Source organism: Moschus berezovskii, chromosome 14, assembly GCF_049115385.1.
Source record: "Moschus berezovskii isolate FMDL1 chromosome 14, NW_MosBer_1.0, whole genome shotgun sequence".
Taxonomy (NCBI): Eukaryota; Metazoa; Chordata; class Mammalia; order Artiodactyla; family Moschidae; genus Moschus; species Moschus berezovskii.
In genome coordinates this window covers 39,058,745-39,085,889 of record NC_142473.1, presented here as the reverse complement: position 1 = coordinate 39,085,889, position 27,145 = coordinate 39,058,745, and the positions used below count along the sequence as shown (strand labels likewise).

Sequence of the window (27,145 nt, the reverse complement as noted above, 5' to 3'; positions counted from 1 at the left end):
AAAGCGGGAAGCAGCCACTAGACAGGGACTCAAGTGATGTTAGAAATGGTGGGAATTACCATAAGGAGAAATAAAGGGAGGGTGCAGTGGGAGATGATGATGGAGTCTGGGAGAGTAATCAGGCAAAGGGCAGAGGAGACAGAGCTTCTGCACTAAGGAACCAGTAGCCTAGAGGGTTATGGGCTCCTGTATGTAAGAAGAAGGCTCCAGTAGCCTGTAGGGTTACTATAGCCTACAGAGAGCTAGTGTGCAATTTGAAAAAAGGGGGTCTCTTCTTTCCCAAGGACACTGTCCTGCACCAGGGTTCCTGGCTAGGGACAGAGAGCAGGCTGGACTTCAGCCCTCACTCACCTCCGCGGCCAGATGCACTGAACTCTGCACAGAGCCTTGTGTCTGGAGGCCCTGAGGAAGGAGGGAGAAGGAGGAGCCACGGGTGACTCTGGGCTCTGGTTTGCTTCAGGGTGGAAGGTGGTGCCGTTACAGAGATAGAGACCTCTGGAGAAGAAGAAGCAGGCGTGGGGCAGATTTAGTCAAGGACACTTTGGTTGCAAGTGACAGAAACCCACTTCGAACAAGGCTAAACCCTACAGGGGATGTGTTGGAAGGACGAAGGGCCATTCACATAAGGGAGCAGGGCTGCGAGCACCACAGCACCCGTGGGCCTTGAGAGCTGGGACTGGAGCCCCTCTTGCTCTTCAACACACCTCCTTCTTGCCTTCTCTCTCTCCTGGTCCATATTGGTTTTCTGCAGCAACTCGGGGGGTTAACTCACCATTTAACTCCAGTTTGAAAATTCCCAGAACAAAATTTCAACTAGATCAGCTTAAATCATAAGGCAGGATTTGAACCCAGGCAGAGAGGTTCCAGAGACTGCATGCTTAGTGGCCCAGCCCTAGAGCCTCTGCAGAGGAAGTAAGGAGAGAGAAGAGAGCATGTCAGGATGCAGGGGAGTAGCTAGAGAGCAGCCACCAGAGTGGCTCAGACGGTAAAGAATTCACCTGCCAATGCAGAAGACCTGGTTTCGATCCCCGGACTGGGAAGATCCACTGGAGGAGCCCATGGCAATCCACTCCAGTATTCTTGCTTGGAAAATTCCATGCACAGAGAAGCCTGGTAGGCTACATTCCATGGAGTTGCAAAGTCAGACGTGACTGAGTGACTAACACTTTCAGCTAGAGAGCGAATCACCCCATGAATGATGGGGTTTGAGGTCCCCTCCTGACCTGTTCTTCATCTCAGTTCCCTGGGCAGGGCCAGAGGTGGGGGACATCTAGTTGAATCCCATTTGCAGTGTAGATGAAACATCTATGTTCTTGGGGCCACTTCCACCTGGGCTGGATTTGAGGAGACACTGGGCCATGCTCTCCATAGAGACATGCCTGTGTCTCTACACACGTGTGCTCACATAACAGCACACAAGTCCTCAGAACATACCGTCAAAGCTGGTGTACCTGGAAGCTAAGAACATTCAAGCTTTAGGTCCTGTCCCTGGCATGAGAAGCCCTAGAAATAGTTCACATGGTTTAGTGTTTTTTTTTTCACATATTTCAAAGTAAAATATTTTAGGAAACTGGTTATGACCATTGTTTCTATTCTGACTTCCCCCCTCATGTTGGGTGGCATTTATGGGCATGATGAGGTCCTCTCAAGAGGTGTACATCTTGTTTGGGTTTAGTGGAATATATTTTAAATAAATGAAATATAAAACAGAAGCAATAATGATGAACAATGAAATAAATTACAATGATTGAGAAGACAATTACATTGAGAAGACAATTGTACCCCCAACATATATTTAGATCATACCAAATGTAGCTGTAACCCTTGTAAGTTCAAGGCATTTTTCTTAATTTTGAACAGGCTGCATTCTTCATATTTAAACCTTATCAAAGCCCATCTGAGAACCCTTTTAGAATTAATAAGCCCTTTTACATGTGAAAATACTGTATATTTTGTTCAGTTCAGTTCAGTCGCTCAGTCATGTCCGACTCTTTGCAACCCCATGAATCACAGCACACCAGGCCTCCCTGTCCATCACCAACCCCTGGAGTTCACTCAAACTCATGTCCATCGAGTCGGTGATGCCGTCCAGCCATCTCATTCTCTGTCGTCCCCTTCTCCTCCCGTCCCCAATCCCTCCTAGCATCAGAGTCTTTTCCAGTGAGTCAACTCGTCGCATGAGATGGCCAAAGTATTGGAGTTTCAGCTTTAGCATCAGTCCTTCCAATGAACACCCAGGACTGATCTCCTTTAGAATGGACTGGTTGGATCTCCTTGCAGTCCAAGGGACTCTCAAGAGTCTTCTCCAACACCACAGATCAAAAGCATCAATTCTTCAGCGCTCAGCTTTCTTCACAGTCCAACTCTCACATCCATACATGACCATGGGACAAACCATAGCCTTGACTAGACGGACCTTTGTTGGCAAAGTAATGTCTGCTTTTTAATATACTATCTAGGTTGGTCATAACTTTCCTTCCAAGGAGTAAGCATCTTTTAATTTCATGGCTGCAATCAGCATCTGCAGTATATTTTGTTAGTGTAATTTAACTCCTTAAAATTTGAAATATATCTATAATCTATTGAATAATGATTAAATACAAATTTTTGCCTTCAGGTTCTTTGTTAGTATGTTTAAAGGTATAATTTTATTCTATCTTCATTAGAGGAATGATGATAAATTGAAATTCCATTCTTAAAAATTATTTTTAAAAAGGATGCTACTCCTGTAGCATTAAATTTCATTATCTTTAGCATAAAGAGAAAATGATTATTTTCCTGTGGAGATAGAGTGATACAGGCGGTGCTGTAAACATTATTCTCTAAAGAGTTATCCAGAGCCATGACTCGCCGTATATATATATATATTCAAACTATATATATATAGTTTGAAACATTTTTGATGTAGTATCCTAGGACAAATTATAAATGGAATTGTCTCTGACTAGCATTCACTTAATTCTTAATTATGTAAAATAATACCAGTATAAAAAATGTACTGGCAGGTTTCCCTGGTGGCTCAGTGGTAAAGAACTCACCTGCCAATGCAGAAGATGCAAGTTCCATCTCTGGGTCAGGAGAATCCCCTGGAGAACGAAATGACAGCTCACTCCAGTGTTCTTGCCCGGGAAATCCCATGGACAGAGGAACCTGGCAGGAGATAGTCCACAGGGTTGCAAAAAAATAAACAACAACAACAAAAAGCAATTTATTAAAAGAGATAACTTTCAAATGGAATTATTGATAAGACTCTTGCATTGTTTGGTAATCTAATCAACAAAGAAGAGTGAATTATCTGAGCATATTGGAAAACAATACAGGTTTTTTGCTGGTCTAACACAAAATAGTTACATCAACAAAGATAGAATAAAATTCATAATATGCCACTATAACAAGACATTAGCATCAACAAATTTTTAAATGAACATTACCAATTTAAAAGCATTTATAATTAATCACCACACAGTTCAGTTCAGTTCAGTCGCTCAGTCGTGTCCGACTCTCCGCGACCCCATGAATCACAGCACGCCAGGCCTCCCTGTCCATCACCAACTCCCGGAGTACACTCAAACTCATGTCCACAGAGTCGGTGATGCCATCCAGCCAGCTCATTCTCCGTCGTCCCCTTCTCCTCCCGCCCCCAACCTTTCCCAGCGTCAGAGTCTTTTCCAGTGAGTCAACTCGTCGCATGAGGTGGCCAAAGTATTGCAGTTTCAGCTTTAGCATCAGTCCCTCCAATGAACATCCAGGATTGATCTCCTTTAGAATGGACTGGTTGGATCTCCTTGCAGTATAAGGGACTCTCAAGAGTCTTCTCCAACACCACAGTTCAAAAGCATCGATTCTTCGGTGATCAGCCTTCTTCACAGTCCAACTCTCACATCCATACATGACCACGGGAAAAACCATTGCCTTGACTAGACGGACCTTGGTTGGCAAAGTAATGTCTCTGCTTTTTAATATACCTTCAAGGTTGGTCATAACTTTCCTTCCAAGGAGCAAGCGTCTTTTAATTTCATGGCTGCAATCAGCATCTGCAGTGGTTTTGGAGCCCAAAAAAATAAAGTCTGACACTGTTTCCACTGTTTTTCCATCTATTTCCCATGAAGTGATGGGACCAGATGCCATGATCTTTGCTTTCTGAATGTTGAGCTTCAAGCCAACCTTTTCACTCTCCTATTTCACTTTCATCAAGAGGCTTTTGAGTTCCTCTTCACTTTCTGCCGTAAGGGTAGTGTCGTCTGCATATCTGAGGTTATTGATATTTCTCCCAGCAATCTTGATTCCAGCTTGTGCTTCTTCCAGCCCAGCGTGCCTCATGATGTACTCTGCATATAAGTTAAATAAGCAAGGTGACAATATACAACCTTGACGTACACCTTTTCCTATTTGGAACCAGTCTGTTGTTCCATGTCCAGTTCTGACTGTTGCTTCCTGACCTGCATACAGGTTTCTCAAGAGGCAGATCAGGTGGTCTGGGATTCCCATCTCTTTCAGAATGTTCCACAGTTTATTGTGATCGACACAGTCAAAGGCTTTGGCATAGTCAATGAAGCAGAAATAGATGTTTTTCTGAAACTCTCTTGCTTTCTCCATGATCCAGCGGATGTTGGCAATTTGATCTCTGGTGCCTCTGCCTTTTCTAAAACCTGCTTGAACATCTGGGAGTTCACGGTTTACATACAAGAAAACTGAAAATACCTTGAACTCCTATAGTCCACAGATGAGAGAAATTTGATGGAGCTTCTGCCAAATTTGACAATTTTAAAAGTGTACATTTTAGATACACTTTCCAATAAATGTTTCCAATAGAGTGGTAAGCCTGAAAGAAACTTTCCTAAATTATCAATGATATCAAAACAAGTTTTGATCAACTGTGTCGAGGGAAAGACTGAATTAGCTCTCAATTCTTTGTACAGAAAATGATATTATAGAACCACATGAAGAGGTACTTAAAGAATATACAGCCTGATATGGGTGGAAAGGGGTGGGCAAGACTGAAAAAGGCAAGAAAAAAAAAAATCCAGAAGAGGAAGGCAGAAAGGATGAGGAGATGAGAAGAAAGAGAAAGACCAAAATGGTGATGGTGATAATAATGGAAAAAAATAGATTGGTTCTAACTCAAGTTTTATCTCTCTTATAAAACTCTTAAATCCTTGGCACACAGTTCACTAGTATTAAGGGGGATAGTGTGAGGCTGTGTAGTATTTGTTTTTATACCATGCAGCGTCACTTTTGTATAGTTAACTTTTTTTCCCAGATAACATTTAACTGTGGATATTAATTCACAAAGAACTTTCCCGGTAGAAGTGAGGTGCAAGTCCCAGCTGATGTCAATGGCCACATGTTTTCCAGGATGTGGGCCTGGCTGTGCCCCTGACCAGCTCTGAGACCTTGGGAATGTGGCTTCACCCTTTTGGATTTGGGCTCTCTCTCCGTGTAATGAATTAGTGAATTTAAAAGGTATGTTCCAGTTCTGAAACTAACTTAAAGCATTTCAGAGAAAGAAAAAGATAACAAAATAGGTTCTCTACAGATAACGGAGCTGGCACCATGACAGATTCTTCTTAGCATAAGCAATTTATAGCCTCCTGGTTTACCGATCCTTCTTTTACTTTTCACAATTTAAAAAAAAAAGGGATACAATTTACATATCACAAAATTCACAATGGTAAAGTGCTGAATTCAATGGTTTGTACTATGGCCACAGCTTTGTACAACCATCATCGCTATCAAATTCCAAAACATTACTCCCCAAAGAAACCCATACCCCTTAGCAGTCACTCCCCACTTTCTCCTCACCCCAGCCCAAGGCAACCACTCAGCTATTTTCTGTCCCTATGACTTTGCCTATTCTGGACATTTTATATGAATGGAACCACACACTAGGTGGCCTTTTGTGCATGGCTTCCTTCACTTAGCATGTTTTCATGCTTTTAAGCTGCTACACTATAGTCTGAAAATATTTTCTCTCATTTTATGGATTGTCTTTTCACTTTGTTGATATTGTTCTTTGAATCACAAAAGTCTTTTTGGTTTTGGAGTCCAATTTATCTATATTTTCCTTTTGCTACTTGTATTTGAGGCATCATATCTAAGAAACCATGCCCTAATCCAAGGGAGAATTTTATAGTTTTAGCTCTCACATTTCAGGTATTCATTTAGTTTAGTTGATTTTTCTAGATGATTTGACGAGGGGATCCAACTTCATTCTTTTGCATGTGGGCAGCCAATTGTTCCAGTGCTATTCGTTGAAAAGATTCTTCTTTCTTCCATTGAATTGTCTTGGCACCGTTGGCAAAAATTAAATGACTATAAAATGTATGGGCTTATTTCTGGACTCTCAATTCTATTCCATTGATCTGCGTATCTACCCTTATGCCAATACCACACAGTCTGATTACTGTAGCTTCATAGTAAGTTTTGAAATGAGAAAGTGTGAGTCCTCCAACTTTGTTCTTCTTCAAGATTATTTTGGCTACTCTGGGTCCCTTCCATTTCATGAATGCATCTGAATAACCCAGTCCTAGAGGTACTTTCAGTAGCCAGAAACCTTGCTCAATACACTATGGGAGGCTATAAAGTGGCATGTAAATTTAAAGCAGATTCATGTTGATGCACAGAAAAAAATAGTTATAAGGGAGGATGATGATTTTTTTTTCATTTTCAGCCATATTTGATGAAGCTTTAATACAACAAATGTGGTTTTGTTAACTGAACATCATTTGGTAATTGCAAAAAAAAGTTGCAACTGTTTTCGTTGGCATTATGAATGCTTCCAAGTAAATACAGCATATTTAAAAGTATTATGTAGGTGTGTTAGAAAGTAAATAACAATATTAAGCTATTATTTTTCTGGATTTTTTAAAACGTTTTTAGTATTTGTTGGCTTTCTAAATTTTACATTTGATCCTGATTTCTTCTCTAAGTCTCAATAAATATTCACTTTTGTACACAACTTTCTGTTCTTTTTTTTTTTAATGTGACCCCACCCCCACTCCCCACCCTCACCTCAAACCCCCACCAAATGTCTAAACTTCAGGCCTCCCTGGTAGCTCAGCTTGTAAAGAATCCACCTGCAAAGCAGGAGACCCTGGTTCGATTTTCTGGGTTGGGAAGATCCGCTGGAAAAGGGGAAGGCTACCCACTCCAGTATTCTGGCCTGGAGAATTCCATGGATGGAGGAGCCTGGTGGGCTATAGTCCATGGGGTTGCAAAGAGTCAGACACAACTGAGCAACTTTCACATTCACTTTTACTTTCAGGCCTCACAGAACCTGGACCCAGCCCTGCACACTGCCAACCAAGCTTACCTGCAGCTGACTCAGACATGAGGGCCCAGGAGAACACACGAGGTTCTTCCTATAGGGAGTCGCAGAGGGGGAAAGACTCTTGGTACAGCCATGCCTCTCCAGCTCCTTCTGGGAGAACTCAGTGGCTGCTGACTCTGGGGACACTCCTTCTGTAGTGCCCGTATCCACCCATCTTCCCTACACATGAGCACACCTGACCATCCTATGCGTCCTTCACCACGGCCATCATCATTTCCCACTCCTCACCTCCATCCCACATACAAGAGCAAGAGGCCAGGTATTGAGGCCCTTCTTCCCCAAAGTCAAGCCCAGGGAGGGCTGACGCTCTGCCCCTGAGCCCATACTGCCACTGAGCGACGGGCTTGGCTGTGAATGGCAGGAGCCCAGGAGAGAGACAAGGCTGGTCACAGAGGGTTTGGAGGAGATGCGAGTCCGAGGGAAGGGGGATGAGGGAAGGAGAGGAAGTTAATGAGAGATGCTAGCTCACTGAATCCTCACAAAACACTCCCTTTATGCAGCCAAGGAAACAGAAGTGTGGAGAGAGAATGTGGCTGCTAAGTCGCAAAATGAGCTTTGTAACCAAACCACTCTCCATCGGTGGTTCTTGCAACCAGAGGAAGTTTTACCCCCCTCCAAGGAATTTTGACAGTATCCACAGAGCTTTCTGATTTGTCCTGAATGGGGAAGGGGTTCTACTGACATCTGGGCTTCCCTGGTGGCTTGGTGGTAAAGAATCCACCTGCAATGCGGGAGGCCTGGGTTCAATCCCTGGGTTGGGAAGATCCCATGGAGAAGGAAAAGGCTACCCACTCCTGTATTCTGGCCAGGAGGATTCCATGGACTGTATAGTCCATGGGGCCGCAAAGAGTGGGACGCGACTTAGCGACTTTCACTTTCTACTGACATCTAGTGGGTAGAGGCCAGGAATGCTACTAAACCTCCTAGGAGAGACCCACGACAAAGGATAATATGGTCCAAAATGTCAATAGTGCAGAGATTGACAAACCCTGCTCTAGCACTTCCCTGGAAGATTCTTTACCCTGGCCCTTTTCTAGACTTTCACTGGACTAAGAGATCTGAGATACACTTGCCCAGGGATCACAGGGAAAATAAACAACTGTACACCCCACCCCATTCCCAGCTTAGGCACCAGGTTCAGTGCTCAAGCTACAGATCTGACAACCACCGTCACCAGTTTCCAACCATGGCATTTCTAGTTTCACCCTCCCCTGTCCTTTGGAGGGAGGAGTTCTGATCTGCAGAAGAGATACACCTGTGTAGTGCACTGCTTATTATCTCCCCAAAGCCAGCTCTGTGCCCTGGTTAGGTTAGTTTTCAGATTTGGCCACAAGATGGCACCCCAACCCACCAGGAATATGAAAGCTCTTGGCCTGGGAGAGAGCATATGGGATGGGCCAACCTGTATCAAGGCCTGCCGGGGGTGGACTTGGGCCAGTTCCAGAGCCTAGCAGGACCAGATCTAAGGCCTGCAAGTGCCAGGTGTGAGAACACTGGCCAAAGTTGGCTTCAGGACTCCCTTCAACTCTTTCTAGCCCATATCTTGTCTTAGCTCATTCTTCATCACTCCCATCAACCCCCTCCTCCAGCCTCAACAAGAGAAATGACAGAGCTGAGGTGTTATGATATAGGGCTTATTGTTATTCATCAATAAAGAAACTGACACAGGGAAGTTGAGTAATTTGCCCAAGGTCATAGCTAGTCAATGGTGGAGCTAGGATTTGAACACAAGTAATTTGGCTCCAAAGTTTATGCTCTTGACCACTGAATAACATCACCCCACTGTTAGTCCATTGTACGCTGAACCCTGCCTGTATACTCTTTAGTATCAGCCACTGATACCAAAGACACGCTGCATAGTACCATTGCTTTCCTCTGCAAGGGAGGGAGCAAATGTCTATGAGTAAGAGGGACAGCTCAAAAGTGGTGAGGTTCTCATCTGGGCTGAGGGTCTGTGGTTAGTCTTGTGGGTAAGAGGCTAAGGCTCTGTTCAGTATTTCCTCCTCCCAACCCCCATTTCTCTGGGGTTATTTCCCTTCCCTCCCCCTCCATGATGCCTTCTTGGTTTTTCTGGGCTTTATGCAAATACCAGCCTTCTCACGGTGTGAAGAAGTGAGAGAAGGAACTTTTATGTCCCTGCTCAGGACAGAAAAGGGGGCATTCTTTGGGGCCTCAGAGTGTCATCAAGGATGAAGGTGGGACAGCATGGGGCATCTCATGGGCAGCTACCCTCTCCCACCTGGGAGGCTCCTCTCTCTGAGCCCGCTCTGCTTACCTTGTAATGGGATTTTAGGTTGATGGATACACTTTCACACTTCCCCTCCCTCCAGCCCTGCCCTGCCTCTTTCTCTAGCACTACAGGGCCAGGCCTGAGCAGGGCTTTTTCCAGCTTCCCTCTTCTAAGCACCCTTTGCCTCTCTCTGCCTCTCCCTCTGCTTCTGCCCACCCCCTGGGGCATGCTTCAGTTCCCTATTATGGTTCACCATGAGGTATAAGCCTGAGTGGGGTTTGCACTGACTCCCCAAGAAAACCTGGGTGGGTTTCTCCTTGATTCAGCCCTGGTTTAGGGCTCCAGACTCCTATGGCCTCTCACACGAGGATTCTAGGATCCCAGCCCCTCTCCTGACCTTTCTCAAATCATCCAGCCCTTAATGAGGAGCTACTGTGGCTCTGTGTACTGTGGGGAGAAGCAAGCAAGAAGGAGCCCTGGTGGAGCTGAGAGTTCTTTTTCTGAGGAAATGAAGTAAGCTACAGTGAAGGTTAAGGAGCCATACTCTGATTCATGTGGTCCTGCAGGAGAGGGAAGAGGCGGAGCCCTGTGCCCCTCTGGTTGGCAGAATCACAAAAACCTTCCACAGGGAGAAAAGGGACTGGATGTCTGGCTGGAAGGAAGCGAAGGTTTGGAAAGGCTTCTGTCTTGTGTCTCCCCATCTTGACTTCTCCCAGTTCTGTGTGTGTGAGAGAGAGACCATCTCTCTGTATCCATCTTTTTCTGTTCCTTCTGGGGACTCTGTTTCTCCATTTTATCACCTCCTTGGATTGAGGCAGAACTTTCTGAGAGAACTATGACCTGGGAATCTGAATTTGGACCAGCCTGGGCTGCACCAGGTCCGGCCTCCTCTTGGGTAGGGGGTGGGATCAGGGTGAGAGGAGGACAGTGAAAAGCACTCTCACCTTTGTATTACTCTGAAGTCATTGTACTGAAGGGGAAACATCTCCCCTTTAGAAGAAGAGCACAGATCAGTCTCTGGAGGGAGGACGTGCCATCCTGGTCCCGGACTCCAGCTCTCTGTGTGCCTCTGCCCGTTTCTGCCATCCCTCTGCCTCTCTCTGTCTCTCAGTTGTCCTTCCATGACCCTTCATCTCTTGCTCTGCCCCTTGCCCCTCTCCATTCCTCCAGACCTGTGCCCCAGCACACACAGCTTTCACTGGAGCTGGGCTGGGATTCCCCTGGCAAGTGAGAACAGAGATGCCTGCAGCACAGCTTCGTCCCCAGGCCCACAAGCAGGCCTGTGGGTCAGTGTCGAGGGACAGCTGTCTGCACAGTGGGCGAGTGCCGACAGGTAAATAAGAGCCTCGTGTCTTCTTAATTAAATCGCCCTTTGCCCAGGCAGCCTTGTGTTCGATTGGGCTGGGCTGGATCAATAAGTCTCTTTTCCCAGCACAGCCACCCCTGGAGCTGGGCCTGACCTCCCCAGCCCTGTCCTGGCCCACCTGCCCACTTCCCTGACTGCCTGGAGCCCCTGGAGGGGCTTGTGCCTCTCTGCCTGGGACCAAGCCTGGAACACGTAAGGAGTGAAGGGGTGATGGCTTCATCGAGTAAACTGAGGGACTGCCAGCAAACAGGGGCTGAGAAGGTTTGGGGGCCCAAACTGCAGCTCCCACTCCAGCATCAATGGTGAAGCCCAGAATCACCGCAGGGGGGCTCCTCCTATATAGCCTCCAGATATCGCATCAGCATCCCCTCCAGTGTAGCTGAAACCCTATGAGAAAGGCGAAGGAGTTGCTTTTTCTCACCTCTAAGGACAGAATCTCCACTGAGGATCCTGGACTATGTGGGAGGATCAGTGAGCTGGGATCAATATGCACAGCATGAGGCACTCATGGGAGACTAGGGTCAGCCTGGAGTTAAGAAGGTCCCAGGGTCAGAAAAGGGTCGAAAGGGGTTAATAGGGATCCAGGATGGCTTAGAGGACAACACAACCTGGTGGAGGTGTGTGTAGTGTATAGGGGAGCGCGGAGAGTGTTATTTTGGAATCCGTGCAATATGGTACCTATGAAAGAGATATGGGGACGCCAGGTTCCCTGGAAAGGTCGATATTAAAGAACCACTTGGAGAGATCCAGATCGACGTGTCTCTGATAGCGGTCAAGGGTGTCTCATTCCACTAGGGAATCAGACAGTCCCTAGTTGGGAAAGACAGGGGCGGGTACCAAACCGCCTTCTCACCTCAACCTGACTCAGGGGCGCGGGTCGAGACGTCTCCCAGAGCCCCCACCCACTGAGTGGCGCTCCCCAGGCGGAGCGTTGGCAGGTTCCTCTCCCCCACCCCTCCCCGGGAGCCGCAGGATGGGTGCCCGGCTGGCGCCCCCAGCGCCGAGGTTGAAGGAGGCCGGGCTCCGCGCGGGGCTGGGAGAGGGGCGCGGAATCAGGGCTTTTTAGGACCCAGCGCGGCGCCTCCCTCCGGGGGCGAGTGCGGCTGCGCGCGCCGTGTGCCCGTGTCCGGAGAGCGGCGGGCTGGACGCGGACCGCGCGAGCCAGCAAGCGAGCCAGCTAAGCCCAGCAGCAGCCCCGGCAGCAGCAGCGTCGCGGGCGGCGGCGGCGGCCGCTCCGCGCCTCGCCTCCCCGGCCTCACCAGCCTTGCCTCGCCGCGCCCAGACCCGCCACCCTCGCTTCCCCGGCCCAACCGCCGCAGCCCCCTTGCCTCGGTCGACAGCGCCAACCGCCTGCCCGAAGCAGGGCGCAGAGCGCAGGGTGCAGAGGCACCGGAGTCAGTGCCCGCCGGCCCCGCAGACGGAGCCCAGTCGGGAGAACCCTAGCCCGGCCCCGAGCAGCTCCGCAACAGTCCGGGAGCTGTCCCTTCAGCACCGCCGCCGGAGCCGGAGCTCGAGTCGGAGCGCAATCCAGCGGAAAGCCCCAGATTCAGCCGGAGCGCACGGAGCGCAGCGCTCCGCGGCAGCAGCACCGAACAGCACCCCGGGTGCCCCTGCCCGGGGGGCCCGCCATCTCCTCCGAGAGGCGGGGAGAAGGAGAGAGGAGGGCGGGCGAGCGGACAGGCGCGCCTGCCGCCGGGGGGAGCAGCAGGCAGCCAGGCAAGGAGAGGGAGGGGGCCGGAGTCCGCCCTGCGCCCCGAGCTGCAGCCGGGCCACGCAGGGAGGAAGGCAGCGGGCATCCATCTCCCCCGCGCCGAGAGCGCGCTGCGACGACCACCTCACAGCAGAGCGCGAGTTTCCCGGCTCCCTCTCCTCCTTTCCCCTCCCCCTTCCAGGAGCTGATCTATGTCCGGCCCTGGAAGCAGCTGACCTTCCCCCGGATAGCTTTGTGTCGATTTCTCTATCTTCCCGCTGAGATGGGGACGGGAGCCCGGCCCCCCCACCCTCTTTTTCCTCCTCCCGGGGCTCGCCGCTGAGCGCCGCCTCCCCCCCACCCCCTTCCCTCTCTCCCTCCCTCCCTTCTTTCCTCCTCTGCCTCCTCCGCACCGGACCAGCTACCTCCCACATCTGGCGCCCGGAGACCCTGGGGATCCCGCGCACACTCCCTCGAACCAGCACCCGACAGAAAGCGCCCTGAAGGGCTTGGGTTGCTCTCGGAGTAGCCGGAGCCGCGGTCCTCTGTCCCCCCGACGGCTGGGGGGAGGGGGGAGGAGGCCGCGCGCCCCCCTCCCCGGCGCCATCTCCCCCTGGCGGCCGCTCCCATGGGTGTCGCTGGGCCGCGCCATGCCTAAGGAGGCGCCGCGATGGGCCAAGGGGACGAAAGCGAGCGCATCGTGATCAACGTGGGCGGCACGCGCCACCAGACGTACCGCTCGACGCTGCGCACGCTGCCCGGCACGCGGCTCGCCTGGCTGGCGGAGCCCGACGCCCACAGCCACTTCGACTATGACCCGCGCGCAGACGAGTTCTTTTTCGACCGCCACCCCGGCGTCTTCGCGCACATCCTGAATTACTACCGCACGGGCAAGCTGCACTGCCCGGCCGACGTGTGCGGGCCACTCTACGAGGAGGAGCTGGCCTTCTGGGGCATCGACGAGACCGACGTGGAGCCCTGCTGCTGGATGACCTACCGCCAGCACCGCGACGCCGAGGAGGCGCTGGACAGCTTCGGCGGCGCGCCCCTGGACAACAGCGCGGACGACGCGGACGCCGACGGCCCCGGCGACTCAGGCGACGGTGAGGACGAGCTGGAGATGACCAAGCGCCTGGCGCTCAGCGACTCCCCAGACGGACGGCCTGGCGGCTTCTGGCGCCGCTGGCAGCCGCGCATCTGGGCCCTCTTCGAGGACCCCTACTCATCCCGCTACGCGAGGGTAAGTGACAACTTAGCCATGAGAGGAGTGGGGCGGGGAAGGCAGCGTCCTCTGCCTCCCTCGGGCAGGGCTGGATCCGAGAACTGGTGCCCGGGGAGTCAAAGCAGAAAGGAGGATGTTTGGGCGCGTTTGTCAGAGACAGAGTGACTCCTCTCAAGGGTGGCTCGCTTTGTACATATGTAAAGGTCTGTGCATTTCTGAATTTAGTGTGTATAAGTGAGAATGAATGGGTGTGTTTGTGTGCATGAGTTGATAGTGTGCGCATATGTATCTAAGTGTGGTGGTGTATATTTGGGTGGGTAAGGTATGTGGTGAGAATGAGTGAGCATGTGTGTATGTTTGAGTGTGCAGGCGTGCCTGTGCATGCACATTGCCATCTCTGCAGGCGTACAGGGTGAAGCTCTGAACTGTCCTTTAGATTTTGGTGTGGGGAGGGAAGCAGGAGTCCTTCCTCTCTCCCAGGTAAGGGGCATGTGGGACCAGCCGGGGACCACAGAAGAGGGCTTGGGACCTGATCTGCTGAGATTGACCACCCCACCCTGGGGGCAGCCTCAGAACCATCCTAGGGAGATGGTCAAGGGGCAGTCTTTATGGCTAATTAACTGATAGATGGGGGGAGGGGGTGTGTGATCCCTCTGAGACCTGCTCCTGGAAACAGAACCTGCCCTTCTTCCTTGTCAAAAGGAGAGAGAGCTGGAGGGGGCCTCTGGGCTTCTGCCTGTGCTTCCTCTAGGACCTGTCCAGACAGAGAGGGGGTCTACAGGGGTATGAGAAGGAGGTGTGTCTTCATCAGCCACTCCCCTTTAGTGACAGCAGCTTGTTGCCAGGGAGAAAGGGCACCCTGCTGCCCACCCTGGCCCATCAAATGGCTCCTCTGATCAGTTCCCTCAAATGTTAAGTGGGAGAGGGGGCCTGGTGAATTCTAAGGGTCTTTGCTGCTTAACTGAGACCAAAAGGGAGACAGGGGTAGCAGCCACCTACCCTGGAAGAAACCTCTCTTGCCTTCGCTAGGCTCTGCCCTCAGATCTGAACAGAGGGGAAGGGTCAGAGTTGGGAATTTAAAGCAGAGTCCCTCCCCCATGTGTGAGCCACCCCCTAATCCCCTCCCAGGCAAGACATTACCTTCAATGCCCTATCTCCTTTAGTGCTCCACACCCCTCCCCTCCTGCCCGAGGAATCCGGGATGGATTCGGGCAGGGGAGGGAGCAGGAGTGCCTGCCCCGCTGGCTGACTTCAGTGGGGAGAAGGGACCAGGGGGCACTGAAGCATCCACAGCAGGAAAAGTCTGTGTTTAGGCACAGGCCTGATGAATGTGTTACTGAGATAAAAAAAAAAAAACACTCAGTGTTTTAGCATCTGAGGGAGAGGGCAACAGGTCTTCTATATTAAATCCTAGATCAGATATGTGTGTGTTTGGGGTGGGGAGGGGGTATGTGGAGGTGCAGTAATAGGGAGAGAGTTAAACCCTCCGTTTTGAAAAGCCTGCCCAAGGTCACCCTGGGAGTTAGAGGCCATGGTGTACTGGGACCCAAGTCCCCTGGAACCCCATCCTCCACTCAGCTGGCCACCAGCTCCCTGCCATCTCCAGGGGAGACTGGGATCCTCAGAGGTCTCCCCCCTCCCCTCTCGTGACAGAGGCCACCATAGCCAGGGGATTATGTAACTGGAATCTGTAGCTGAGCTGTGAGGAGGGGCAGGAGAAAGGGGACATGCCCTGCATGTGGGGGCAGGGGGCAGGGAGAGCAGAGGCCTAGGTTAGAGCAGCTGCCCATTAGCCTGCATTTGACCTTGGGAAGCATCTCACTACCACCACCACCACCCCCTTGGCCCCAGAAGCAAAGAGTAGGCCCAACTTTCATATGGTCCTCTCCACCTCCTGGCACCCTCGCAAGAGGCAGGAATTCCTTCCCCCACCCCACTCCTGGGGTCAGCTTCAGGGCTCTGACCCTAGCCCCTGAGTTTCAGGATAGGCAGGGGTCACGTGGGACATATTCTAGCCCCCTGCCCTGTCCATCGCCTACCACTGGCCATTCCCCCATGCAGATACATGAGTTGGCTAAAGGGGGTCGTATTGTGTACAGAATCTTACAAAAAAGTCCTGGTTCTCTCCAGTGTCCACTGAAGAGCAGACTCTGAGGGAAAAGTTGAGCAGTGGTTGGGGGTGGGGGTGTGCGGGGTGCTTAGAAGGTGCCCCCCTCAGCCTGTCTGTGTGACATTCTTTCCCCAGTGGCCACATAGAGTTGTTCCAGGTCCCTTGGGTGACAGCTGAGGACACTGGGACCTGCCCAAGGGCATACAGGAAGTGAGGGCAGAGCCTGGATTAGAACCCAGGCTTCCCGCTGCACGCCCGGCTGGCCTAGCTGCATTGCGCTGCCTGTCTGCGGCTCATCTGCGCAGAGCCCAGCCGGCTGCCCGCCCACTCTCCCTCCTCCAGCTTGGCTCCGCCGCTGCCACCTTTGTTTACCCCTCCCCCTCGCGGGCCCCAGGCCACCTCGGATTCCTGGGTCGGGATTTCAATGTTTATTCGGGATTCCAGACCAGAATCTTGTGTGTGACATTGTAGATGTGTGTGAAAGACAAGCGTGTGAGAATCTGTGTAAGAGAGACTGTGTGGGTGTGAGAGATTCTTCATGTGTGTGTGTGTGTATGAGAAAGGCCACATGAGCATAAAAGCATGTGTGAGTGAGACTCTGGGGGTGGATGGGTGTGTGTGTTGAGATTGACTACGTGAGAGAGATCCTGTGTGTTTCTGTATCAGAGTAATCCCGTGTGAATGTGAAAAAGACAGATGCTGTGGGTTTTGAGAGATGGACTTTGTGTGGGAGAATGAGACTGTGTGGGAGAGGGTGCGTATATAAGAGAGAGAGGGGACTGTACGGGTCAGAGAGATGCTCTGTGCCTGTGGGAGAGAAGGGTTCTTGGGGAGGGTGTGAGAGATTTGAAGTGAGTATACTTCTGTGTGTGGCGGGTGGGACACTGGGAAGCTCTGCATGTAAGGTTGTGTGCATGAGACCCTGTGTGTATGTGAGGTGTGTGTGAGGCCGGAGCTGTGTGCGGGAACCTGGTGTCAGTGTGGCTGTGTGGCCGTGTATGTGAGAGGGGCTTTGGGTTACCTGTGTGTGTGTGTGTGCCTTGAGGGAGGTGAAACTCAGACCCGCTTCCTGCCGCCTGCCTTCATCTCCTGGGACTTCTGAGCCACCTTAGTGAGTGGTTTTGCCCCCTATTGCCCATCCTCAGTGGAAACACTGCTCTAGCCCAGGCCAGCTGGTTGTGGTGCATAGGGAGGCCACCCCACTGCAGGCCTTAGAGGTGGCCCTGGGAGATAGGGGCTAACTAGGCGGGTGGGAGGTTCCATCTGAGCTCTTTGGATGTGGCAGTGCTAGCCAGAGCTGCTGGTTTGCTGGCCCCTCTCTCCTACTGGTTCCTGGGTTCCCAGGCTGAGGGAGTGAGGGGTAGGGAGGTGAGCTGGGGCAGGATGAGCCCGACTTGTCTTCTGGCGTGAGGGGTCATGCTCCAGACACACACAAGCAAAAGATGATGATGACACTTTGTGGTAAGGGCAGTGAAGGGGCTTTCTGGGACTGTGAGAGTAAGAACTATCCCAGAGGAGGTAACTCAGGGACAGACTCTGAGGGGCAAGTAGGAATTCCCTGGGCAGATGGCAGGGGACAGCAGTGCTGGCATGCAAAACTGTGGAGGTGTGGGAGCAGGCAGGGTCGTGTGGGAGCAGCCTGGGCCAGCCCAGCCTTGAAAACTGCCCTCCTCTCTTCCCTGGGGGCCAGCACAGGTCTGAGGCTCTTGGCTTTTATCTTTGATGTTCATATTGTCATCAGGAACATTGTTTGGTGTCAGGTCACACATCACCAATGGTGTGCCCTGTGCTACAGACCAGAGAGTGTCCTGTACGTGTGTGTGTGTGTGAACATCTCTCCCCCAAAGTCACTTGACTTTCCAATGACAAAGAAGTGCCAGTGACCCCAAGCTTGGAAAGCCCCACCTCCACCCACCCCACTGCCCAGCTCTCCTCTGATGCCAGGTCCCTGTTTCTCTTTCTCGTCCCCACCTGTTTGGAACCTGATGTCGTCCTCCTCTCCCCCAACTCCCGGGGGAGGATCCTCACCTGGCAGCTGGGATGAATTGCCCAGCCAGAGACTTCGGCCCTCCCTTGGGTCCCAGCTGACACTGGGCTTTTGGCTTGGCATGTGGAGGGACTGGGGACAGGGATGCTAATAGGGACTTCCTGAGCAGCTCACCCCCACTTCAGAGCACACTGCCCCAGGTCAGGGCCCCGCTTTGAGTCATGGGAACGTGTGAAGGAGACCCATGAGCAGGGCAGAAGGGCTTAGTGCATTCCCCTCTGGCCACCCTAAGCACCCCTCACCATAGTGTGTCACCCATTCAGTGTTCTTCACCTTCTCACGATGCTTTGACTGGTGTCCACATGTCTTTGAATGGTAGACAGCCTCCCCTGCTCCAGCTCCCCAACCAGTAATGAAAGTCACAAACTGAGTGTCTTCTAGTCAGTTTCTCAGCCTCTTCACCTCTAAAATGGGCATAATGATAGAACCTGTCCCAGAGGGTTGATGGAAAGATTAACTGAGTTATCTACATGTTGGTGGAAAGCCCAAAGTCACAGGGCCTGGCATGCAGTCAGTGCTCAATAAACTCTGGCTTCTGTTATTAAACTCCTGTTGGTTGGATTAGCATTTTACTCCATGACTTTCTCTAGACTCCACCCTTTGCCCTCTGCATCTATGCCCACTATCCTGGTTTCCAGCCATCTTTGTGTCCCTCAGGCCCACCCTCCTGCAGCTTCCTGACTCCTGTCCTGCTTCCAGCCCCTGGCCCTTCCATGTCATCCTCCACCTGTAAGCCACAGAGATCTCTTCAACTCACAAATCTGTCAGCTCACAGCCTTGCCTGCTTAAAACCCTTTGGTGCTTCCCCAGCCCATTCTGTGGCCCCTTGGGCCCTGCCTATCTCTCTAGGCTCCTCTGGCCTGGCTCTCTCCATTACATCAGATGAGCTTCAGTCATCCTGGCCGCAGTTCAGTTTCTTGCACGTGCCAGGTCCCCCTGCCTCATGGCCTTTGCATATGCTGTTCCCTCTGGAGCACGCTTTCCTCCTGAGTTGCCCCTCTTTATCCTTGACACCCCTTCTCAAACCTCAGTTCCCTGGCAATGCCTTTATGGACCCCACAGGCTGGGTCTAGGACCAGAGTCCTTCCCTTTAAAGTAGCAGTCTAGTGTGTAATAAAATGCTCATTAGCAGTCTTGCTTGATTCCAATCTGTCTCCCGCTCCAGAATCTAAGCTTCTTACACACTCAGTTTAATAGGAGCCATTATTGAAACAGATGAGGAAGTCGAGGCCCAGAGAGGTGTGCTTTATCCAAGGTCACATGTGAACAAGTTAGGGGACTGGTTTAGAAACTCAGGTCTCCAACTCCTGGTTCCGTGGCTGGGAGCCTCGTCCACCTTACAGCACCTCAGCGAGTATCTGGGGTCTGGCACTCCGGGGGCAGGAATCTGTGCTCCCTAACTCTGGGCAGTCTAGAATGTGCCAGAGCTTTAGAGGAGACTGGCCTGAACCTCCAAGAGAGGGAAGTATGTCATTTCAGAGGCAGGGGAAGGGAGCTGGTGGGGGCTTGTTCCAGGGCCCACTGCCTGAACCAGGGATCTCGAGGCCTCCCAAGACAGCTGAATATAGTGCTATGACTATTCTGAGCAGTCCCATGACCAGTGTATTCACTCTGGACCAAAAGGTCAGGGCCTCAAGCTGCGGCCTCCCATGGGCCCTGGGCCAGCCTGGCCACACCCTGGGTGCAGGCTCCAGGGAAAGGGGAACCTAAGAGGCTCCAGGGACGGTTAGATGCCCAGTCCTAGTGCCGGGGAGGACTTGGGGGGAGGGACTGCCTTTCACATGCACAGGACTGTTGAGTGCTCCCAGGCCACCTCTAGCTACTGCCCTCATCCAGCAGAGGAAAATCAGGCTCAGAGCAGACACTTGCCTAAGATCACACAGCCCATCAATGAGGCTCAAACTCCGCCCCAAGCCTCTTGGCCTAGGGGCTGGCCATTTGTATTTATTTGCTCTCTCAGTTTTAAGAGAATATTAAATTCCACCTGGGCAGAAGTTAGCTGCCTTCCTTCCTCCCTTCCGCACTCCCTTCCCAGTACAGCTAGTAGAGACCTCGCTTAGCCAGTCAACCCAGACTTGGCACAGATCCTGTAGTCATCCCCCAGGCAAGATTTCCCAGAAGCCCCTTTCTTGAGTCACCAAACTAATGTTTACTACCCAGGTGTTAGTGGTAAAGAACTCTCCTGCCAATGCAGGAAATTTAAGAGACGCAAGTTCAATCCCTGGTCGGGAAGATCTCCTGGAGAATGCCATTCACATAGGAGCCTGGCAGGCTACAATCCATAGCGTCGCACGGAGTCAGACACAACTGAAATGACTTAGCACACACGCACTTTATTTACTAAAGCACTTACTATGTATCAGACAGCCTTAAGGATTTGATTTATGTAATCTCCTTCAACTGTCATACGAACACCCATGGAGCTGTACCATTATTATCACACCAATGTCCCAGATGAGGCTGCTGCAGCTCAGAGAGGTTAAGTAGCCTTTCCAAGGTCATTGTAGACCCTGAGTAGTGGACCAGCATTCAATTGTGGGACCACCTGACCCCGGAACTCAATCCATTACCACTATTCAGAACCGCCTCTTGTCGCTATTCTAGGGTACTGGGGGCTGTGGCTGGCTGTGGCCCAGGCTTGGGTTTCCTTCTGTTTTCCTTCCTCCTTCAGCAAACTCTCTTTCCCAGAAACCTGTTTGGGAATCCTGCTCTGCAGTTCTGGCCCCTGAACCATGGCAGGTGAGGGCCCAGCCTGATAGGGTAAGGTGATGCACTGGCAGCCCCCAAGAAGAGGCTTTTCAGAAGGTGCCTCTCCTGCCCCTGCCAGCCATGCAGGCCCCAGGAAATGGCTAGGGGGCTTGGGAGGATCAGAAGTTATCTTGCGAGAGGTGACACCTGGTGAGTACGCTGGCTCCTCCTCAGCTCCGCATTTGAGACCTTCTGCTCTGGAAGCCGGCCAGGGGTCCTGCTGCTCCCTCCTGCCAGACTCCTCCCTCCTGCCAGGCTCCTCCCTTCTGCCAGGCTCCTCCCTCCTGCCAGGCTCCTCCTTCCTGCCAGGCTCCTCCCTCCTGCCAGGCTCCTCTCTGACCTCATCTTCAGCCCTCAGTCCAGCCTCCGGGTTTTTGCTCATCTGTTTCCTCTCCCAGTAGCCTTTCTAGTTTTTGCTGAACTGAAAATCCATTCCCCCAGGTCCCTAATGCTTAGCCTAACCGCTCTGCCCTCACTGACTCCTTTGGGAGTGCAGGGTCTGGGTTGGGCAAGAAGTCACCAGGCTTGCCTGATGTGAGCTGATGGTCAGTGGGTCACTCTTGACCCACTTGTCAGTGGCTTAGCACCAGCCCAGGGACGAGGAGAGAAGAGGCCACAGACAGGACCCCCATTGTGGGCATGAGGCAACTACACCAGAGCAAGATCTCTAGCCAGGCCATTAAGCCAACCAGGCTCCCATAGGCAGGTTCCATTGTCCCTTCAGGCTATAGTTTCTCTCCCTTTGGAAGGTAGACGACCTAAATCAGCAGTCCCCAACCTTTTTGACCACAGGGACCAGTTTCATGGAAGTCAGTTTTTCCATGAACCAGGGTAGAGGATGGTTTCAGAATGATTCAAGCACAATATATTTATTATACACTTTATTTCTATTATTATTATATCAGCTCCACTTCAGGTCATAAGGCATTACATCTCAGAGATTGGGGACCCCTGTTCTAAGTGACCACTAAGTCCCTTCACCACTCTGACACTCCAGGAGCCTGGAGTTCCAAGCTTCAGCTTCCCGGAGGCACTGTGGGAGCCAGGTTGTCCATGCATGCTACGTTGTTTCAGTTGTCTCTGACTCCTTGCGACCACAGCTCGCAAGGCTCCTCTGTCCATGGGATTCTCCAGGCATGAATATTGGAGTGGGTTGCCGTGCCCTCCTCCAGGGGACCTTCCCAACCCAGGGATTGAACCCTCATCTCTTGTGTCTCTTGCATTGACAGGCAGGTTCTTTACCACTAGTGCCACCTGGGAAGCCCCGGGAGCTGGGTTAGTCCTTACCTATTTCTCCTTCCACATTCTGGGCCCAGCTCCTCTCTAGGGTACACGTCAGCTCTCCTGGTGTCAAGCGGGCAGGAACCCAGGGGAGGGGGTCTGAGAAGCTTCCTCCTGCATTCATTCAGGCTCCCGTAGTAATCCCATCCTGCCTGGTGTCGCCACAGGTGCTGGGCCCCTGGGAGTCAGTGGGCGTGTAGACTCCCTCCATCCTCTCATGGCACAAACCTGGGGGCGCCACCTCGCCATGGTCTGCTTGCTCTGACCCAGTGGGTGGCACCTACAGCTCTCTTCTCCAGGCCCTTCTCTTAGCTGTCTGCCCTTCACAAGTTGCAGAAAGGTGTACTGAGAGACGAGATGCTATGCCAGACTCTAGGGGCTGGAGCAGGGCAGGCTGGGGCTATCTTCGATGGTGCAGGGGCACTGCAGAGAAGGGAGGCAGTGGGCTGCTGGTGTGCTGGATGGGCCAGGGGTGTTCGCAATAGTTGTAATGGGGCTAGAGGGGTGTTTGCTGGGGACCCCTATCCATGGGTAACTTTCAGTTTACTTAGGATCCTTCAAAAATGTCAGGCTTGAACTTCCCTGGCAATCCACTGCTGCTAAGTCACTTCAGTTGTGTCCGACTCTGTGTGACCCCATAGACGGAAGCCCACCAGGCTCCCCTGTCCCTGGGATTCTCCAGGCAAGAACACTGGAGGGGGTTGCCATTTCCTTCTCCAATGTGTGAAAGTGAAGTCGCTCAGTCGTGTCTGACCCTTAGCGACCCCACGGACTGCAGCCTACCAGGCTCCTCCATCCATGGGATTTTCTAGGCAAGAGTACTGGAGTGGCTTGCCTTTGCCTTCTCCGGCAATCCACTGGTTACATACAATTCCACACTCCCAACACAGAGCACAGGTTCAGTCCTTGGTCAGGGAAGATCCCACATGCTGAGCAGCCAAAAGAAAAAGACAGGTCAAACTCCTGGGCTCTGTCCCTGGAGATCTTGACTCCTAACTCTGGAAGGAGATAGGATGCTTCTGCTCCAGGGTCTGTTCTCCAGCGATGCTGATACTCAGAGAAGGAGATTTGCTGTGGGGTCTGGGTCACAGGGGTTCTTGCTCCTCAGTGTGGTCATCAGACCAAGAGAATCAGCATCCCCTAGACACTTGGTGGAAAGAGAGTTTCAGGTCCCAGCCCTGCCCCCAGCCCTACCAATTCAGAATCTGCGTTTTAACAAGATCCTCAGATGAATCATACACACACCAGATTCTGAGAAGTGCTGAGGCAGGAAACCATTCCCAGTGGAGGGGAAGTATCAGGACACAGAGAGGCCTGGACGGGTGTGTGCGGGTTGGCAGAGCTTCGTGGGTGATTCTGATCTTTCCTTGTGCCCAAGACGCCGACATCGGGGTGATGGGCCTGGAGGGTGAGGCCCCAGCTGGATAAATGACAGCCGCTTCCATCCGGTGCTGAGACCGAAAACCTCGGCACCCACCCTTGTTTCCTCTCTTTTTCTCACGCATCAGCAAATCCTGTTGTCTCCGTGCTGAAAATACAGCCAGAACCCGACCTCGTCACGTTGCCTCCGCCACTACCTCCCTGGCTGAAGCCACCACCATCTCTCCCCCGGATTCCTGTGGACTGTCTGCCTGCTTCTGCCCTTGGCAGCACCTTCTGTGCACAGCAGCCAGGGCCCTCCTGGTCAAACGCTTGTCAGTTTGAGCCACCCCTGTACTCTGCTCACTCAGGGAGAAGCCCAGGCCCCTACAAGGGTTATAAGGCTCCTCAGGAGCTGCCCGCACCCAGCCTCCCGCTCCGCTCTCTTTCCTCGCCGCTCACTCTGGCTCCTTGGTTTTCCGCCAGCCCAGCGCTTGTGCTTCTGCCTTAAGATCTGTCCTCTCGCCCCACCTTCTACCTGGAATACTTTCCCCTTTCTGTTTGTTCCCTCACCTCCTGTAGGCCTGTACTCAGAGGTCATCCTCTCAGATTGCACCCTTGCGCTCCCTTCCCCCATTTTGTGCTTTCCCGTTTTCTTCTTGGCATTTAACAGCATCCAACTGTATTTCTTACTGACCTTGTTTATTGTTCGCTTCCCCCACTAGAATATGTTGTTGTTCAGTTGCTCAGCCATGTCCGACTCTTTGCAACCCCGTGAACTGCAGCACACCAGGCTTCCCTGTCCTTCACTGTCTCCCGGAGTTTTCTCAAACTCATGTCCATTGGGTCGGTGATGCCATCCAACCATCTCATTCTCTGTCGTCCCCTTCTCCTCCTACCTTCAGTCTTTCCCAGCACCAGGGTCTTTTCCAATGAAATAGTAAAGAATGTTCTACTAGAATATAAACTCTATATTCTTATATAAGAATAAAAGCTTCACTAGCATTTAAGCTCCAGGAAGACAGGGATTTTTGTCTTTTACCCATTGTTCTGTGCCTGGTACCTGGAATAGGGCCTGGCACATAGCAGGTTCTAAATATATAGTCACTGGGAGAATAGGTAAGGAGACCGGAGTTCAAGACCTAGGCCAGACATCGGCACCACGCCTCAGAGCCTATTACTGGCTGACCCCATCCTTCTTTGCCTCACCTGGAAACACAAGCCCTCCATCCCGACTCACTGCCCACAACCAGAGCTCAGAGACTGAGAAGGTACTTTTGAAAACCAGGATGCGCAAGCTCTTGGAATGATGACATTGTGCATTGCAAGGACTCTTGAGTCCCCACGTCCACTTGGTCCAGCCGAATGCCCACAGCTGACTTCCTCTGGGACTCTGTTTCAGAGTCCTAAAGACCAGCCAGGGTCTTTTTCTCCCTCTCCCTCCCCACCTCCTTCCCTCGCTTCACCCCTCCCATCGTCCCCTTTCCTCTGTCAGCTGTGTTTGCATGAAGTTCTAGGCATTCGTTACTGGCTTTCAATACAGACTCATCCCCTGGAAGTCCTCGGATGCCTTTTGTCCCAAATTCCCCTGCTTAAAGCCACAGTCCTGTGTTCAGTAGAAAGTGCATGGGCTTTGGGGCCGGCCCCCACTCCCTAGTGACCTGATCTTAGCGATATGCCCTGGAGCCCCGTTCTCTCCTTAAGAGTGTGGCCTCTTGAGCCAGGAGGCCTGCATTCAAATCCCAGACCCACTTCCTCTTTTCAGCTGTGTGACCTTGGACAAGCTCCCTAACCTATCTGTGCCTCAAGAGAGGGCTGTTAATAGCACCTGACTCATAGGGAAGTCAGAAGGATTCAATGTGTTAAGCACTTAGCCCAGAACCCGAAACATAATAAGTGCTTAATTATCGTGGGTTCCATTATTGTCTTTTTAACAGTGCTTGGCTCTAGAAGAACCAAATCCTGGCCTGTTCACTACCTGCTTCCTTTTTCAGCAACTGACTCTCCCTTCAATACCTCTCTGAGGGTCACCTCACCTACTTGGCCCCAGGGGCCCCTTCTTCCAGATCATCCCTCTCCCAGGAACCAGAGCTCAGTGGTGTCATCCTTGGAGGCAGGCCTGGATTCCGTCTTGGTCCTGCTGTAAACCTGCCGTGTGTCATGGGCAGGTCAGAGCCCTCTTCAGAGGGCTCGGTCGCCCCCTCTGTTGTCACAGGCCGCTCACCCCTGCTCTGCCTCCCTCCCCAGGTGTAGGGGGGTGAGAGAGACGGCTGATGGAACTCCCGCCGGCGGGCAGAGGGAGGGAGGCCACTGACATCAGGCTGTGGTCGGGAGCCAAGGCCAGGGACCTAAGATGCTGACAAGTGTGCCAGTGTGGTGGGGGTGGGGGGCCAGGGCCAGGCATCACAGCGCAGGGTGTTGAGACATACCTTTACAGAGATGCGCAGGCAAAGGGAGCAGCGGCAGCAGGGCCCAGACCAACCCCAGGAGCTGCTGGGGCCTCGGGTCTAAGGACTGGGGCTCCTGTTGGTGCCAGTGGGTAGTACCTATCCTCAGGCTGGACTGCCCCACCAGGCTGAGTCGGGGACAGGCTAATTTTAGCTGGAGTAGCCCCAGACAACTGAGCTCAGGGGGCCAGAGCCAGCCCTGCTGGGCCCAGAGTCTAATACTCTGTCAGCCGGGCCCATGGCAGCCAGAGGAAGCTCACTCAAGACTCAGGGCCTCAGATGCATGCCCCTGCTACCCTAGCTTAAGTTGGCCCTTCCCCTGCCAGTCTGGCAACCCTAACCCTGCTTTACTTTCCCCTGACCCTCTGCCCACGGTGCATTCCACCTCGCCTTCTACCTCTCCCATCCACAGTGCAGGAAGGGACTGCCGTCCCTACACCCCGACTGTCCTCATAAAGACAGTCTGTGTGGTTCCCCTGCCAGGGGGCTGCTCTTAGCACCTGGTCATTCATTCCACAAATATTTGTTGAGCACCTACTTACTAGGTTGCAGACACTGTTCTAGAAGCTGAGAGGAGAGCAAAGAATAAAGCAGTCAAGAATCCTGGCCCTCAAGAAGCTTACATTCTCAAGCAGGGAGAATAAAAGGAAAGAAATACATGTGCTATTTTGTGTGTCAGATGGTAAGAAGTGCTAGGAGGATATACAGTGGAGGGAAGACCCGGGGAAGGTCGGAGGTGGTGACTTAACTCCTGTGGCAGGGAAGGCCTCCCTGGGCAGGTGACGTTTCAGCAAAGACTTGCAGGAGGAGAGGGAGGAAGACATGTGGCATCTGCAGAGCAGAGCGAGTGGGACAGGTAAAAACCCCGAGCAGGTGTGTGCCTGGGGTTCAAGGCACAGAGAGAGACCAGGGTCCAGGGCTGAACCGGGGGACCGTGGGAGGAGAGCAGAGCTCCCCACAGCCCCCCAGGGCCCCTGACAGTAGGATCTACCCACAGTGCGTGTCCTCCCAGCACTTGGCTATGTGCATGTCTGCACTGCCATCTCCTCCCCTCTGCTGGCCGAAGGCGCTGCCCAGTCTGGACCTCCAGGAAGCTGGGCCTCAGGGAAGGGCTCTTGTATCACCATCCTAGGGGACCTCTGTCCTCTCCTCAAAGGCAACTGCACCCAGGGGGAGACACTGGGGCCACATGGGGCTGCCACCAGGGTAGGGGTGGAGGGGTGAGTTGCTCTCTGAGGGGTTGTTGGGCTGGAAGTTGATGAGGGAGTCAGAGGTGAGGGGCCCGTTCTGGCAAAGTTCCTGTCTGCGGTTTCCA

The 27,145-nt window shown here is 52.3% G+C and overlaps 1 protein-coding gene across 1 annotated transcript in view; it reads left to right on the top strand.

The window, feature by feature from the left end:
* Window positions 1-13,286: 13,286 nt before the first annotated feature.
* Window positions 13,287-27,145, top strand: part of KCNC1 (potassium voltage-gated channel subfamily C member 1) — a 43,969-nt gene continuing 30,110 nt past the window's right edge. Inside the window, exon 1 of the mRNA XM_055423269.2 lies at window positions 13,287-13,856. Within this exon, the coding sequence (XP_055279244.1) occupies window positions 13,287-13,856 (570 nt within the window). The remainder of the gene's footprint in view (window positions 13,857-27,145) is intronic.